Raw genomic sequence first — 18,513 nt, 5'->3', positions numbered from 1 at the left:
AGGAAGGTGGGGAACAAATCAAGGAAATAGAGTATTTTCACAGTTTATTCAGACTTTGTGTTGATTAAGGCCATCTAGTTCCAACAGAGGTCAAGTGTCCAGCTTCCACTTCACCGTATCTCATCAATTCAGCTCTGCAAAAGCCCTTCTACCAAAACACACTGCTATGAATTGGTCTATTAAAATGAATTAGATCCTGCAGAGTGACTCCTTGTCTGCAGCTACTGTGAGGGGGAAGTCCTTGTAACTGGATTTCATTTTATTTTATGCAGTAAAGAGTTTCTTGTAAATTATTAGTGAATATGTTTTAGAAGGGTACAGCTGATTATAGATAAACCTTTCCACTGAGAATAAGGTCACCATTCTCATTACATTGCTATTAATGGGGTTTTGACTCAGCTGTTGTCAGCAATTGGTTCCAGATAGGTTGGGAACTATTTTTGCCTGATTTTTAGTGCCCATAAAGATAAACCAGCAATGAGAGCAACTTTATGAACAGCAAAGACAGCAGTTTATATAAACATCCTAAGATACAGGAGACTATGTCATAGAAAAATATTGGCCTCTGGCTGGAGATGTTGACAGGTAGGAACCTTTCCTCTTGGTGTAGCTATGCATAATCCTTTTTAGTCTATGCTGCGCATTTTCCAGAGGACATGAAGGTGTTTTGCTGGCTCAGAAGAAATTATTCCTTTATGCGTTACATATTCCAGAAGTATCTATAGGTGAAAGGGGATGAAAGAGAAAGGGACAGTTACGAAGTTACGCGTGGAAAAATGCAGAGAGGAGAATAATTTCCCCTTCCTCCTCAGTATTATAACAGAAGGACAGATAATAAATAGCCCAGTTGAAGGACGTAGAGCGTAGAGCTTGGAAAAAACGATCACAATAAGGTCTGAGGAAAAAGTAATAGATACAAGCTTGAAAACACCCAGAAAAGGAAGAAGCAGATTGTTTTTAAATGATCGATAGACAGTTCAGTGAGGTTTTCTTTTTAAGCTTATGAATCGTATAATAAATGTGGTATTTAATGAAACCTCAAGCAAAATTTAAATAACTAATTTTCCTTTTCTCTTTTTTTTTATCTTGGTAGAAGCAATTATTTTTAAAAGGCTTCAAACTTCTGTTTTATAAGACTTGTTTGCAGTGGTTCGGCAAACCATTTTACAAAGAAGTAAGCATGACAGAAGTCCTCTGTAGACAATCTATCTGCATTTCATGAAAAACTGTGTTTTGATGATTACACCCTCACAAGTGACTCCAAGCAACAGAGTACTATGTTATCAAGATTTGTATCTGTACTTGTGTCAGTGATTTAATAAGTTGTTCGTTTCCTTTGTTGGTACTCAACCATTGCTACAGTTTAGTAAAGAACACCATGGTGCCAGTCATGCTGCGTTTCATAAGATGTAAATCCGAGGTCTTCATCTCTTGTTATTAAAGATACTACAGCGTAGTCTTTGCGTCAAGTGAAAAAAAGGTAGTATTCATACTGGGTCAAGCTCAAGCATAATTGCTGCTAAAGGGAAAGAGAGCTTTGTCAGGGACCTCAGTAGGGGCAAGGTTCCTGCAAGAAGGTTCTGTGGTTTTAACTGAATATGGAAAACTTGGCAAGTTAGGGTCCAGTTCAGCTCAGTTCTTAACTGCACATTACCAAACCTTCAATTGTTGGAAGGTAATTCTACATATTAATAAATGGGGACCATGTGTTCAAAACCCTTCACTTTATCTCTGACTTAGGTCAGTTTTCATTGTATCTTACAGTGCTGGTCTTTCAATGCCTTTCACAGATAAGCACCTACTTATGCGAACACTGGAAATTCTTATATGCCACTGGAACAGGATAGCTTGGGTGCATAAAAATCAGTACATGACAACACAAGATGAAGGGCTTTTGCATGATTTACAATGAAAAAGTTCTTTGTGACCTCTCATTTTAATATTAGTTACATAATGTGTCAAAATAATTGTTAAAAATACAAAGTCTTTAAAGTTCTTTCCATCAGCGTTACTTCATCAAATTAGTATTCCTTTGCAACTATGTCTTTATCTTGGAAAGGGAAATGTGCAAGGAATACAAAAAATTCAACATTTAGCTGTTGCCATAGATTTTATGTAGAAGTCAATTGTATGCCACATTGATTTCTGCCAGCACAAAACCCTAGACAAATTAGGTAAGATGGAAAACATACTATGTTAATATTTCTTACGACTTCAGCTTTTTTTCCTAGATAATTTTAATGAAACATGATCATTTAGTTCCTCATTTTTCTCATTGTTTCTTTCCTGAAGTGTTCATGATGGCTTGTTCTTGCAGGAGAATCTTAATGTTGACAGTATGGGGCATCAGGTGATAATATTTGACTTTTCTCTCATAAGAGGACTGTGGGAAACTCGAGTTAAGAAGAACAAAGAACGTCAGAGGAAAGAGAAAGAAAGATTAGAAAAAAGCTCATTGGAGAAGTAAGTCAGCTTTTTTTCTGTTCATTTTATATGAATCCTTTATTATTATTCATTAACATTGCCATATACTAAGCATTATCATGTGATTCAAATTTTATTTTTTTTGCATTTGATTTCAATGATTTCTCACCTCCTTTCCTGTAAAGTTTTAAGATGATTGTAAGAGAAATGCAGCACAAACTGTGCTTGTATTTCACTAGTCTGTGCTCTTTCCTATGTAGATTGTGATTTACTAATGGTGTATTTGATTGTCTACTGTGTAGATTTAATTTTAAAAGAAAAATAACATATTTTCTACCTTTTTATTGCTTATATGCTATATAAAAATATGGCTTTTTGTTGTGGAATTCATGAAAACATACTCATAAAATTCAGTACTAAGAAATACTTTAAGTCCTTTGTTGAGTAGACAGGAGAAACAAAAGAAATTAAATAAATGGACACATACAATGGCTTCTGGATAGGACAGAGAGGATAGAATGAACTAATTACCGTGGCATTTTTTTCTTGTTCAATACTAAAGAGAGCCTTGATTATAATACTTACACCCACTAATCATATTATTATTTTTATTATATTTAATTTCTGGTTTCTTTAAGCAATATTTTGGTTTCTTTATGTTCATTCCCATTAGAAACAGTGAAATATTATACTGTGCTGGAAATGTTGGAAACACATGACTTGTCATTTTTCCCCTCTGAGAAGAGAACAAAGCAATAAAAATAACTTTCTGCTTTAAAATATAATGCATGGAGTTAAACAGTGCCCTTGTTAAAGACTATCATTGCATTAAACCTTCTTTGGCCATCTCAGGAGACACCCACTCACAGATTCTCACTGCCACTACAGCTACACTGACAACAGAGCCGCTGGGCTAAGAGGAGATCAGGGTAATACAAAGTCTGACTGCCTTTACTGTGAGATTTTTTTTTTCAAAACATCCATAGTGGCAGTCTTGATTCTCCCGTCTCTACTCAAAGCCTGCATTAAAAACCATAAAAGTAACAAAAAAACCCCAAACAAACAAAAAAAAAAACGAAAAATGAAGCTTGTCCTTCAGACTAAATTTTCTAGCAAGGATAAGATTTTTTTTTTGGTGTGAGCTGAGGGGTAGAAAAATTTTGCTGTTGTGAGTGTTACCCCTATGCTGGAAAACAGAAGTGAAAGGTGTTGGTATAAAACTCAATTAAACCTTATTTCTGTCCTAGATACTTTCTGCTTTTCTAATGCAGATAAAGCAGACAACTCTCTACTTTGCTGTCTGTGTCAGCTAGTAGCTCTTGGGGTATCACTGCATCATTCTTCATAAAAAAAATATTATGACTAGGAATAGACATCTGTAGCTGCTAATGGCACATGCAGTCATCTTCAGAACTGACAAAAGATCAGTCCCAATGTCCTGAGACCTAAATCTCAACATCCCCCTAACACATTTTGTTTCTTTTTAGTTTTCTGTGGTGCAGAGGATAACTTCTGAGTTTGCTAGTACAAATGCAAACCAGAACTTTTTTTGGCATGGGGAACTTTGGTATGGAAGAGGGAAAGAGGCTAACCTTACATGCTCTGGTGTAGCTAATTTCATCTCCCATGTTTTTGTCAGTTGCATATGTTAAGCCTCATTTCTTACTGTGACTTTTATTTTCCGTAAGAACTATACATTCTCCCTGCTGTTTCTGCCTGTAGTTAGTTATCTGTAACAACCTCTCTAGCTGAAAGAGTGGAGCTTGACCGCCTGTTCTGCTGTTTTCCACTAATGAGGTCCAAAGTCATTCTGTTATCTTCCTGCACCAACTGGAGCTGGGGAATTTGGAATCTGATGCAGAGAAGTAGAAGGTTCCAAATGCACTTTCAGCATTCACAAAGGATTTTTGTTTTCTTCCTTTGGCTTGCAATTTGCATACAGTACTTTGTCTTGTTGCATGCCTTCATGCAATCAGATTGCTTTCCAGTTAGTCCTACTTTTTTTAGAGGTCCTGGAAAAAAGGAGGAAATACATCAGCTTTGTTTCCTGAACATGACTGACCAGTATTTCACCTACTGAAATGAATGTCAAAGTTCATGTTCATTCTTATGATGCAGGCCTCATAGAATTGGATAAAGCTGATAGAATAATGGTCAAAGTCATAAAAATATTGGTAACGAAATGCAAAATTCAGTTAAAGAAAAATCCTCTCTGTTTTATGAGGTGTGCAGTGACCACTGGCCTTTAGGTCCTAAAGGTCAGATCTCAAGTTATTTCTTAGATGCTTTTCGGTGCTTCCAAAGGTTGGGCCAAAAATAGGGTGAGATTTTCCTTGTTGTTAGCTTGCAAGTATAGATAAAATTGTACTTATAATTAAATGCTCGATAGAAATAATGTTTCCCTGTAAAAATAAATTTCAGTATTTTAGGGAGTTCTGCGTGTGATGAAATTCTGGTATTCTGCTTAGAGATTAAAATTTTACCACTGTCAGGTAGGCCTACTGAAATCAATGACAGTATTTACTGTCAAGTCACAGTAAGAAACCATTTTGGAAAGGATTGTGACCCATAATTATAACTACAAAAAGACATTCAAAGAAGGCAGTTTCCTGAATTAAGGACTGCATTCTAGCTTTTAAGATTCTAGACATTTACTTTTGCCAGCAGCCCCAGTGAATTCCCAAGTAGGGCTGAAATTAATAGAGTTTCTCTGCAAATATACTTGTGTAACACATGCCTTTGAAATCTTGCCTGCTGAGGCTGCGTAGCTTTTTTTTATTTAAACAAAATCCATTTTTTCTCAAAGTAGTTAAAATTCACTGATGCCCTTGAGATTGTGCAGATCCTTATCAGCGGTGTTGCTATGTAAAATGACCTGATAATACATAGTGAAATAAAGTATGTATTATTTGAGGAAAAACTCCCAATTAACCTCTCGGGAACTTTGCTTGCCTTGGGGCAAGGTAATTTCGTATATGCAGGGTCAGTAAGCGGTTATATGTAAGATATTTCTCTTTTTTGACTGAAGGTTTTCTAAGAGGAAAACCTCACAAACAGACGCAAAGCTTGAACTGTGTTTGCATTAATTGTGAGGTCTTGTAAAGATTTTGGGAATTTACAGGTCTAGAACAGATGTTTAAGCAGGTGGCCAGTGAAATCTGTTTCTGGAGAAGAGTCTATTGAGAATATTGTGAGAGGCTCATATCTGGCTTTCTGAGATACTGGCATCAGATCACTTTGTGTGTAATTAATTCAGTCCTCTGTTTCCTTTCTGATTTTTGTGGGACTGTGGAAGTACACCAGTTTACGGAACCCCTATTTCTGGGTGGCACATATAAACCAGCAACTGAGTATAAAAGAAAAAGAGACAGTACAGAGTTGTGCAGGAGTAATTTCATTTTACTCCATGTCCTTAATCCCATCAGACAAACCCATTCTGAATCTCACATATGAGATATGAAACAAGAACTGTTACAAAAAATGTGCATTGTTCTGTGGTTATCTACATCTTTATGAAAGTCTGTATTATGGAAAGAAGTTTGTGTTTATAGCACATTTTTATATTTCATCTTCTAGATTCTGATAGTGCTGAGCAATTTTATGTTGTACCCTGAAATCCTGAATGCTGTCAGACTAACTTAATGTGGTATGATGAGTTCCTTCATTATTTTTCGCTTTCTACTTGTCATTTTTTTTGGAAAGGGAAAGAGAGTGAGCATTTACAGTTAGGGGTTTTTTTTGAGGATTGCAACATGTTTGTCTTCTGTGTAAAATGCAGGTAAGGTAAAAATTGAAGGCTGACAAATTAAGCAGTCAAGTGAGGAAATGCCAGAGCTGTTTGCCCAGATTAACTATCTAAATCTTTGCTGTGAAATGGTACGGCATCCCCTGTCCGGCAAACAAACATGCAGCAAAGATAACACTTTGCTCAGCCACCCCTTCCAGTGCCTCTCTTCTCCAAAAATTTCCTCTCAAGATCTGGCTAGCTAAATGTGCATATATTACTTTTCTGGGCTATGCACTTCTTTAATATTAAAAGAAAACTTTCACTCTACAGTCAGACAGTGACTTTTTTCCCTGAGAGGTTGTGTGTTTGTTTAATTGAATGGATTTGTCTCTATCTCTCTGCCAAACCTCAGTGTTATAACTCTGTTTGTACCTGAACCAAGATTTTATTTGTGATGCTTATCTTTATTCTCCCACTCATTCCCCAGTGCAGAAATTTTTCTAAGCAAGACTGAAACTCAGGCTGGGAGTCCTGAGCTCCAAACACAAATTATAAGCAATAAATTGGGAGTAGATCTGCAGCACTAATAACGACTTAAGTTATTTGCTTTTGTTCCTAGGCACTTGTGCATACAGACCTTGCATCTAAGATAATGCACGCAAAGGGGTTTGAAGGAGAAAAGCTGCTGTTCAGCCACAATCCTTTACAATGCATGGAAGACCCTGGCAGAGGGATTGAAATTAAATTAATCCAATTGAATTTGAAGCAAATGTTACTTGACCATCAGGAATATTAGTCTGGGCTGAACTCCAGTTTAACCGTACGGCTCTCATAAAAATTCCATAGGATTATTTAATGATCCTGTGTGGCTAGTGATTCTGATTTAGACATCACTCAGGAGTACTAAACCGGTGTCACCATGTAGTGTCTTGGCTATTTCTTCCATCCTGATTTAAAGGAAACAGTGCCATCTAATGAAACTTCCTTTCTTTACCTAAGAAGCATAGCTTTTCCTCAAGACCTCCCGATCAGACATTGAGCAGTGGATAGCTGCAGAAGGAAGAACCACTCAAAGAAACCCAGCTACACCTCCTTTACTGGAACGGCTCTGAAACCTTTACTAATGCAAACTTGTTTTCCAAGCTGGTCGCTCCTTTGAAGGGTCCAATCATTGAATATATTCTACAGTAATTCTTTGTGTCAAGTTAATTAGATTTGTGATTTTGCTGGAGAATCTAAAATGCCAAGCAAGGAATACCCATATCCTCAAAAGGAAATATTTATAATAAAAAATTTTAATTATATGTTGTCAAATATATCTCTGTCTCTGCTGCAGATATACTCCAATAACAAAGTAATGTTTGGGGAATGATTACCTGAATGATTACATTTATTTGTGTGGATTTTTTTCTTTCTGTTTGCCACACTGGTTTAGATACCTTTCCTATCTTTGCTGAAGATTCATGCAATAACCCCCAGATACAATGAATGTGGTGGTAATTCTATTTTATTTGAGGATTTTTGCCAAAGGAAGACTTAAAATGGTCTTTATTTTCATAAAGATCCTTTAGGGGTACCATCATCTCATTTTTTTTGCCAATGACAGAGCTGAGTGACAACCATGTAGCTGAATAGATCTCTTTGGTTTGATCCCAAATCTAACCTGCAAATTACAGCTTTGTAATCTTTGCTTAATGATATGCACCAGCTTGATGTAAGTCACACCTCCAGGCCAGGAAGGCTCATATTGATTCATTTGGTGAATGTATACTCCAAGGGTAAAAGTGGGGGTTGTAAATTGTTAGACCCTTTGCCCTTGGGATATATCATGTTTTCATTCTGAGATGTAGGGTACAAAATTATGCATGTTTGTTGCTCCATTATTAATTCACTTTCCATCTGTTCAATATGTGCTTGTACATAGCATTTAGCCTGATGATCATAAGCGGGCATTCTTTAAAAGCTTAATGAGCATGTTGCCATCATTTAAAGTATGAGTAAAGAAGAAATTTTACACAGGATTTCCACACCACTGTGTGATATCCACGTTGAATTCCTTATCAGGTTTAATTTTTAATGCCCATCTTTCTTCTGAGGTCAATATTTCACTGACTGATTTGATTAACAGCAGTTTTTGTTGTTTGCATTTTGTTTTATTTGTAATGACCTCCTGAGAGTTGTGTTTTGTGCACGTTATCAGCAAAGTGTGAGAGGATAGTTTATTGTTTCATCTTCAATGTAGCTCCCTTCTTCCCGTTTTCTATATTCCTTGTGAGAGAGTACAATTTTAGATCCGAGCCCTCTGTCCTTGTGTTCCTGGGGTCTACCTGACAGAGCCAGCACTGAGGTGTGGCAGAGCGGCTCAGTGCTTTACTTTTTATCCAGAGTTAGACGTTTTTACCTCTTCTTTCTGTTTTTTTAAGTTTCTAACGTTCTTAGAATTTATATTGCAAGGAACAGGTCAGCCACTTTTTGTGCTTAAGTGAAGAGCAATGATGCAAAAAAAGCATCTTGGGGGCAAGATTTTTCAGTGCATTAAATTATGCTCTGAGAAGTTTATGACTTGCTAGAAAATGAAGGAATTCCATGGAAATGAGAGGGCAGTAATGCAGAGTTAAGCTTCACGGAGGGAGAGAAAAGCTGTATGTGGAACACTGGCGGAGGATGTGAGAAACAGCAGTACAGCCGTAGTAAGTAAAGCTAGGATTATTTAGAAGATTTTAGAAAAAAAGGAATGCCAGGGTTTTGGTCCTTTTCAGTTGCTGCCTTTTGTTGTTCACTTCCTTGGGGATTCAATTCAGTTTTCCGCCCCCGCCCCGCCCACTTTACCTCCCACCTGCAGTAGACCAGAGCTTTTATAGCTAATTAGCTATGCTCACTGGTTGATGAGTTTTGGAAAAAGGATGAGTAGGTGGTTTGGGCCTGTTTATTTTTCTTATAGTATATGAAAGTCTTATTTTCTAGCTTTTCCTAGGGATCTCTTGCTGTTGTGTTGTCTGCCTTCTGTTGTGCTGGTGATCTTCTTGGTTTAAATGACAGAATAATTAGGCAAGATCAACACTAAAAATTGAATTGGCTCATGTGTCAAAGCATATGTGAAAGAGGTGTTTCATGTCTGCTGGTATGGAAAATTGTGTTATCTGAGTGCTTCCAGCCTGCAGCTGGAGGGGATACCCTTTGGTAGGGCTAGCGATGAGGTACTCGGGTGCCTCTCCCTCTCTAACCAGAAGTATCAGATGCAGAATGTTGAAAGGGCTAAGGAGCTGTGTCTGCTCTGACCTGTTTTCTTGTCCTTGTTATATCAAGTAGCTTCAGAAAAGATTTTGAGATGATGTGGGGTGGTGGTGCACTCTTCCTTGACTGTACCAGCAGGTTCAATACTCCTCTAGGAACTCCCTGAGCTGAGTGTGTTGCTGGATGTGTTTTCTGTCTGTCCAGTCTTTTTCTTCCTAACTCATTTACATATCACAGCTTGCTGTGGTATAAAGCAGTTCACAATTAGATACTGAGAGAAACTATGAGATTTGCTTCAAATATATATTTTTTTAGTCTCAGTCCTCCTCTATTGACATTTTAAATATCAGAAAGTCCTCCAGATGTCTACTTGTAAAGAGCATGCTGATCTCGCTAATGAAAACTGAAGCCAAGGACAAGTAACTTTTCTGGAGCTCTCAATAACTTCTTTAACTCTTTCCTCACTGCTCCTTTCATACCTTGATAAGTTACTGCTCCCACTGTTTCTCTCAGAGGATTTCTGCTTCTGATATGCAAGAAATCCTTTTCCTATTAATTTGTATGCCTATACAGTAAGTGATTTCACTTTCTTTTTTGTGTTTTTACGTTTAATTTATCAGAGCTTATACTGCCTTCACATTTCCAAATCTCATTTTATCTTTTCCCCCCCCATTTTTGGAAATGAGGGAAGAAAGAGATCCTTACAGTGGCTTCATTAGAATGTATGTACTCTGAGGTTGTGCTATCTTCATGCAGTCTGTCAACACTTTACCCAGTGAGCTGTACTTTTAACCAACTTCACTGTCATATGGAGCTCATCTTCTGAAATATTTGTAGATGTTCTTCCTTATTTTGTCTTTACAAAGACGCTGCATGGGAATACAACATTGTGGCCATTATTACAGAAAGAGCTTTCTGTAATTCTCTGATGACCCATGTATAGTGTGCTGCTCCTTGAAACTAAATCAGGGCCTCTTGTGGTCTCTCAGGCTAGTTACTCTGATAAAGTCATACATAGTTTCCAACCGTGTATATTGTTTGCAGTGTGTCAATGTGCTGCATGTATGCCGATACCTCAAGTCTCCTGCTGTTGCTGTGCTCTCTGCTTTTAAGTCTCTAGCACCCTCTAAGGTTTCAGTAAGTGCCATTGAGGAGCGATTGAAGGAGCTGGGACTGTTTAGTTTGAGGAAGAGGAGGCTGAGGGGAGACCTCATCACTCTCTGCAACTACTTGAAAGGACATTGCAGAGGTTGGTGCTGGTCTCTTCTTACAGGTAATTAGCGATTGAACAAGAGGGAATGGGTTCAAGCTGCAGCAGGGTAGGTTTAGGCTGGACATTAGGAAAAAATTCTTCACAGAAAGACTGGTCAGACACTGGAATAGGCTGCCCAGGGAGGTGGTGGAGTCACCATCCCTGAGTGTGTTTAAGACTTGTTTAGATGTGGTGTTAAGGGATATGGTGTAGGGGAGAACTTTGTAGAGTGGAGATCATGGTTGGACTTGATGATCCCAAGGGTCTTTTCCAACCTAAATGATTCTATGATTCTATAATTTGTGCTGGGCAGTTTAGGGCTGTCTCAGTAATACCTTTCCTACTTAGGCATGCAGTTTTGATGCCTTATGATTTATTTTTATACCATTGAGTCAAATTTGACTTTTAATCTGTGGTATCATATTCCTATAAATATACTCTGCCTTGCAGTTTCAGTCTCTTACCTTGCCCTATGAGTGTCCAAAAATTACTTGTTTTGACACCAAGTTTGGAAGATACTTCTTGTACCTAAGTTTGTAACTCATTTCTTGTATGTGACTTAGAAGCAGACATTCTGTTTCATGTGCCATTGTTTTAATATCTTGGCGTTTTAGAGAAGATTACACACTTGGCTGAGGATATTTGTACAGGTTTTGTTATTTACTACTGGAACTTTACAAACTTGGATCTGAGTCTCTTTCTAGGACATGCCATTTTTGACTTTCTCTAGGGGGCATATTATCCCGAACTTCGTGCCCTTCTTCACCTGTCAGTTTTCTTCAAGTCTTTAGCTTAAAATTTGTGCCAGAGGGTGAAGACCACATAAACCCACAAAAAACTAGCATTCAAAGCATGAGATCAGATTTATGATGCAAGGGCCTCTGCAGTGTCCTGTTTTAGTATAAGGAAGGCTTGCTTCAGTTAATCATCCTGTTCCTTAATTGACTAGGCTGAAATACTTCTCTCTTTTGGCAATGCTTAATTATAACAAATTGAATTTGCACCTGAAGTTATATGGATAAAAGTTTGCCCTGGAGGTGAGCCTAAAGTTACACTGAAATTGAATCTGAAATTAGTTGGGATGTGGTAACTTTGACCCTTACCTGCACCTTCTAAGATGACATTGGAAGATAAAGTGTAAAAGATGAAAAAAAATCATTATACTTGAATAAGAATGGACAGGCAAAAGGGAATGTTTCTAACTTCTTGCTTTCTAAAATGACTTTTTTCCAAATGAAAAATTTTGCATATATTACCAGGTCCTTGTTTTTGTTTATACATATAACTTATTCTGTGAAAATGTATTTCCTATCCTATTGAAATAAAGGGCATCATTCTTCCTGTTTTCTATGACAGCCCACTCAGTCTCCACTTTTCTGTTAGTCCCCGGGTGTCACTGTTTTATAGCCACCAAATGGAACCCTGCTTATCTGAAAACTGTGTGTAAGTCTAGAAAATCTAAGCATGGCTCTAGAAACGTCTTTTTTTTTTGCTCTTTTCTTTGAAAATGGTCAATACATTGGGTGCATAATTATATTTTGTTAAGTACTGTGCAAACAAAGATCGAGCTTTAAGTATTTGTCATATTGTTTCAGCTGATTCACATAAATCCCTTTTTTGGCACTATTTCAGGATAAAGCAGGAATGGAATTTCATACTAGAGTGCCGGAAGAAAGGTATTCCTCAATCAAAATACCTCAAGAATGGTTTTGTAGACACTGATGAGAAGATCTTGGACACTTACGGAAAGAATCCTCAGCCCCAGAAGAGGCATGCTTTGTCAGATGAAGCAAATAAAGAAAAAAACAAGTTTATTTTTCGTCTTTCTGGAGAGCAGTGGACGGTAAATATAATGGAAAATATATTTCTATTGTTAAAGAGGTTGGGTAACTTAGCATTGTAACTTTTAGTCCCCGAAAACTTTTTGTTTTTTTGCCAATGCATATGAAACTGATGCTTTTTCATGATGTTAGAAGGGATGAAAACATTTCCTACCTTACTCTGAATGAGTGGTTTAGTTTTCAAATATGCTTCTTTTAAATTCTCTACTGATACATGTAATTTAGCCCTCTCAAAAAATTTGGTATAAGCAATCATATTGCAATAAGTTATCTTTCTCTAGAATTCCCCAATGGATGGAAAGAGATGAAAATAATATTCAGCTTTGTTGGCTTGTTGATGTGTTCTACTACTCAGAGATCTGTCTTCTTGCTCTAATGGTGTGATAACTTTTTTTCTCATCTCTGTTCAAATCAAAACTGATATTAGCATCAATCCGCAATGGTCTTGCTGAAAAAAGCACTTTTTACTTGCAGTTGTGTTTGATATGAAATATCGGTTTGGAAGTAAGCTCTGATTTAATGCTGTTTTGAAATTCAGCTAAAGGTGGATTAGACTTGGCCTGAAGTTTTCTAGAGCTGTCAAAGCTTTGACTGAAATGTATTTTGGATATGCATTACTTTATTAATTAGAAAGTAAAATGCAAATTTTGAAACACAATTTTGAGATTTTCATTAACGAAAATGCAAATTAAAAAGTAAATCATTAAAGTGGCTAAATTTTACTAAAACCTGAAATGTAACTTTGTCCCAGATTTGATCTTAAATATGAAGACATTTTCTTTTTCAGCTTTTGGTTTTTGTTTTTGGTGTTTTTTTTTTTTTTTTTTTTTTGCTTTAGTTCTTTTCTGAATAAACATAAAATAGACAAAATTTCTGGAAAATAGAAAACCCTGGTTTCCCATCCAGCTCTAGTAAGGAGACTATTTCTTCAACTGATGCTAGTCATTCATGTGGTTAGATTAGTTGCTGGAGGGCTATCATATCTCATCTTTCAAGAACCTTGGATATTGAAAATGTTGTTAAAGTTGTGTAGTCTTATACTGTACACCTACCGGTGTGGTGCTAAATTAGGAGAAAGAGCCATGAGATGTTACAGCTCCTTAGGCCCTGATATAGTAGCAATTGCAAATATTTTCAGTGCATCAGGGAACATTATGCCACCTTGAGCAGTACACTCCTAACCACCATGTGCTTTGATTCTGTCTTCTTATCATATGCTCACTGTGGCCATATCACACAACCACTGTGACTCATTGTCCAGCTCTAGCCTGGTTAAAGTGGGCTTCCTGTTTCAACAAGATACTGTGACATAGTTCAGGTGTATGCACACAAAGATAAAATAAAAGCTGCTTTATTTAGAGAAGACCAATGCTCCTTCAAAATCAGAGAATATTTCCAGACTCTGACAGCTGTTATTATTTAAAAAAAATTAAAAATGGAAACTTTCCACTCAACAAAGTTATGAAAGAACTGTATTTTCCCTTATTGCAGAAATTTTGTAAAAATTACATTGGTTATACAAATCTTACCAGTTATTTTGCTTTTTTGACTCTCAACTGCTCCTTCTAAACCAAGGACAGAATCAGACCTGACACTCTTTGCCCTATTATTCTCTCAGGAAAAGGTGCACTAAGGCAAAACGAATTTACAGACTATGCAACCAAAGCTGCACAGACTGGCAATTTGCATGTGAAAAGATTCGTGAACGTGTGACAGTTTTCTCAGAGAAACCTGTAGGTTATGTAGCTGAAAGCTGTGTTATTAATTGTGGTTTAGTTTCTGTAGAGTGTTTTGCACACACATACATCTACGAGTTGAAAGTTTAGAAGATTAAGCACTCGGACACCAGGAGAAGTCAGAGCTAGGATTGCCTGTGCAGTTTCACAGGCACAAAACCGGCTTGGTTTGCTGTTGGCTGGCCACTTACTGTTGGCAGCAGCAAACAGCACAGCCCTATAAAGTGTCCATTTGGGAGCTAGCTGCTGAATCCTGTCTCACTGGCTTTTAGCTGATAAGTGTTTCCATTATGTTTCCCCTTTCCTCTCATCAATGAGGCAGTAATATATCCTCTAGACAGTTGATAGCTAAATCCAAGTAGGTTGCTGGTATGACTTACAGATTTAATTTTGGGAACTGGGCTTGCTTCTGGGCTGTGTCAGTTCTTTTTCTGGGTATTGTGAAGTTAAGTCTCACAGAGAAGTAATCCCCAGCATAAGGATTTTTCAAGATCAAAGCAAGTAGCTTTACCACATTGCTCCCATAGGTCTCAGTGTAAGGGCTCTCGTTGGAAACTTTGCAGCAAGTGAGCTGAGTCCACAAATCAACTAATGGTGTTATTTGCAATGTTGCAGTCAATTAGAATGGTAGCCTGTGTTGGGCACTAAGCAGTGCCCAGGCTGTCTGTTGTCTCATGCTCCATATCCATTCAGCATAACAGTGAATCTGTTCCAATGATTCTGCATTTTTAAATATGAGGTTAAAAATGGACTTTGTAAAACAGTCCATCATATACTGGGATAGCTTGGACAATTATTTTGAAACTCACCTGGATAGTTATTTTTTGGAAATCATCTCATATCCCCTTCTGAGAACCTTTGTAAGGGAGAAAAACAGAGCAGATCACACATTTTGCGTTCCTAATATGAATTTCTTCCTTTAGGATCTCTGTGCCACTTTTTTCCCACCTCTCAAATGTCACTGAAATGATAATGTATTTTCATTAGGTGGAGACCCCCTGTTTCTTGTACTTGTAAAGTAATTATTCTAACATATCTGAGGAAAGAAAAAGCTCATGCATGCCATATGTAGGTAAATAGGCACAGAGTACTAACTGAAGAGAGTAGGGCTTGATTTTACAGTATATGAATTCTGAGGAATTCAATTCTGTTTATGCAGATCCATAGTTATCTTTCAGTTTTAAGCTAATTTTTTGAGACATGCAGTTTGAGCACATCTCAAGTCACGATGGTTTTCTAACCGCATGGTCACACTAACTTAGTGGAAATCTGAACTACAATGCTGTAAATAGGATTAGTATCAAGACTTTATGTTTGAAGAACATATACTCAGTGAATCCCTCTGAATCTGAAAGTCATCCTGTAACTTGGGTACTGGTTTGGCCGTATCTGTCCAGGATGGTTAGCTTCTGGCTGTGGACAGTGGCTGATAACTGCAGTGATGAGATAGTTTTACCCTTGTCTGTCAGACCTCCACTGGAAGAAGCTGTGTGACAACATCCTTAAGCTTCAGTGGTCCTTGATTCCTCTTTTACATACCAACTAAACATTTATGACTCAAGTGTCTACATACCCGTGTGATGTATTTCTGCTAGCTGGGAACAGTAATGAATTAATACTTGTATTAAGGAAAGAAAAGGTCTTACAATATCAAATGGGCTAGTCTCATAATCCGATGTTGTAAATGAAATCAGACAGGCTTTTTTCTTCTCTTTGTGAAAAATGTGCAGAACGTAGTTGTATTACCCCAGCAGTGAGTGTCTTAAATTCTCCTGTGTTTGCAAAACCCTCGGGACTTGACAGCCTGAGAATGGTGTACTCTGCCACAAGTAATTTGAGGTTCTCAAGCCATGTTTCAGAAAAATTTCTTATTTATCTGAGAGTTTTCCAGGCAAACCCACCAGGAAAATGAGCTGTATAAGGACTTTGGGCCCTTGAATTGTGTGTTCAAATCAGTTGTCTAGGAGAGAATGATGGAGAGTTGATGAAACACTTAACTGAGATCCTTTGTACATGTAAACATGTATCTACTGAATTAAATCAGTTCTTCAGAGAAATAGCACTGCTATTAGAGCAGAATGAAAACTGTGGCAAAATAATGCCATGAATATTCATATGAATTTTTCAATGAATTTACTTTAGTTCTGTTTTTCCTCTCTGAGTGTTTACTTCCTGCTCGTAACTAATGAATGTTTATTCTCTAGGGGATCAATGAGTTTTAAACAACCTTCAGAAAATATCCAGGAAAGACAAATTTTTTAATTTGTGATATTAATATTGGTAAAGGAAAGGTGATGGTGTTCACTCAAATTCAGAGCAGGACTGCTTTTGGCTGTGCTGCTTACAGAAGCAGAGGATCTGGATGCACACCAGCTTCAAAAACTTTAATGTCAAATGTGCACAACAAGTAAATGAATAACTGATGGTCAAATTCTTTATTTGTAAATTATGACCTTCTTGCATGTCATTTCTTCACAGAAAAAGGCAGCAAATTAATCACTACATTTGTATTTATTCTCTCTTCTAACATGCCGCATATTTTCACAGAGAACAAAGAGTTTCCATTTGTTATTTTCAGCTGTTAGTGAGGTATTTTCTTGCCACAAAGGGTCAAGTAGAATTGCTGTATTGTGTATTGTACTTATTTACTTTCAGAGATTTTTTTTTTCCACCAAAAAAATATAAAATTCCTTACCCAGATAGGTAATACACATGGCCCTGAGACATACCAGTTTTGGAACTAGCTTCGGAACTAGCTTCAAACTTTCTCAAAGATGAGGGAGATTTGGATCCAGGGTTTTGGGTTGGCCCATGACAGATAAAACTACAGAGCTGTAAAAGAAACAAAATTGAAACTTCTCAGAGCTTTGATCGCGCTTTTGGTTCAGGCTCATGTCTAGCAGGTAAATTCTCTCCTAATTAGAAGTAGTATTCTCAGCAATGGTTTTAGGTTTGCTATTTATTTCCTTTTAATACTTCCCCCCCCAAAAAAAAAAAATAATCAAAGGAGTTTGAGGCATTGTTTTGCTGTTAAAGGCAAAAGACTGGCTATCTTCCAAGCGTCAGTCTTTGTGGAGCAATTTATCAGCAGACTGTCAGCTTTAGCATGGCAGTAGAAGATTACAAAAGAACACAAGGGAACCAGAGAGTAAAGCAAATGTAAAGCTTGTGCAAATTTCAGTTCCCACCCCTATCTAGTTTGTAAATGAAGTAAAATATCATGTCAATTTATGTTTCAGCAACAAAAATGAATGTATTCTAAGATGGAGAATGCTAAAAAAACACATTATAGCAAAAAATTTGTAAACTTACATTTGCAAATTGTAAATATGATTATAAGATACAAAGAAATAATCTCAAGAAAGAAAAGTCAATCAGGGCAATTGGTAGAAGAATTGAACCTCCTTCCATTCTTTTGAAGTCCTGTTTGAATTTATTTCAGTTGATGCACAAGAATATCTCGGTGTTTTAAACTACCCTTAATACAAAAGTAAAGATTTTTAAATCTTTTTTTTTTTTTCACTTTAACAATAATAAATAATTTTTAAAAATTTTTGGCTTAATTATTCTAAAATTATGAAGGAGTTTGATCTTAATCTGAGAGAGTGCTTTGTGTGCTGCACAGTTTTCAATGTATCAAGGAGAAGTTTGTGGGATACCCCCTTTGGTTTGGGGGAACAGCAAGGCTGTTGGCTCCAGAGGGGCAACTGCTCCCCCTTGCTCCCTGTTCCATCTGCCAGTAAGGAGCTGGAGATGGTCTGTTGTTACAACAAGGAGCAAAACACCAGTAAGTCAGTAGAAAGACAAAGACAGACCAGGGCTGTGGAGAAATAGAGTGGCAAATGGTACCTGTTACCTAGACCTCTTTTTCCCTCCAGTATGACTATTCTGCATCTGCTTCTCTGTGAATCGGGGTTCTTCCCTATGGTGACATTTATGACACTCCAGCTAAATGCTATCCCCTGTGTGCTGCATTGTCAATTCTGTACAGGTGGAAAGACAATACTAATTGAATTTGCAGTTGGTATTTATTCTTTTATTTTGCTGCAGAAAAATGTGCGGCACTGAAGGTGGAGGAGTGGAAACCCACTCCAGAAAGCTGGAGAGATTTCTCATTACCAGCCTTGAGGCATTTCGGGCATTTTATTTTTTAACCACCATAAACTGACAAATATAGGAGATGGATGACAATGCAATACACATTGGGTGGGAAAATAAAGCAAGAAATGACACAATCCATATCAAATATGGAAGGGCAGGTAGCAAGGCAGAACTACATATACAGGCTAAGTGTCTGCA

The 18,513-nt window shown here is 37.2% G+C and overlaps 1 protein-coding gene across 3 annotated transcripts in view; it reads left to right on the top strand.

Annotated features, from left to right (window-relative positions):
* The window catches only part of LRRC2 (leucine rich repeat containing 2), a 68,960-nt gene that overhangs the window by 7,123 nt on the left and 43,324 nt on the right, over window positions 1-18,513 (top strand). For 2 of the 3 annotated variants that reach the window (XM_063321024.1, XM_063321025.1), the window contains exons 2-3: window positions 2,318-2,463; window positions 12,270-12,480. In XM_063321024.1, coding sequence (XP_063177094.1) covers window positions 2,339-2,463; window positions 12,270-12,480 — 336 coding nt within the window. In that variant the 5' untranslated portion in view covers window positions 2,318-2,338. The remainder of the gene's footprint in view (window positions 1-2,317; window positions 2,464-12,269; window positions 12,481-18,513) is intronic. The other variant, XM_063321023.1, reaches the window with a different exon arrangement.

The sequence above is a fragment of the Chroicocephalus ridibundus genome, chromosome Z, assembly GCF_963924245.1.
Source record: "Chroicocephalus ridibundus chromosome Z, bChrRid1.1, whole genome shotgun sequence".
In the NCBI taxonomy this organism is placed as follows: Eukaryota; Metazoa; Chordata; class Aves; order Charadriiformes; family Laridae; genus Chroicocephalus; species Chroicocephalus ridibundus.
The sequence above is the reverse complement of the archived record's forward strand: the minus strand, read 5'-3'. Positions and strand labels throughout refer to the sequence as shown.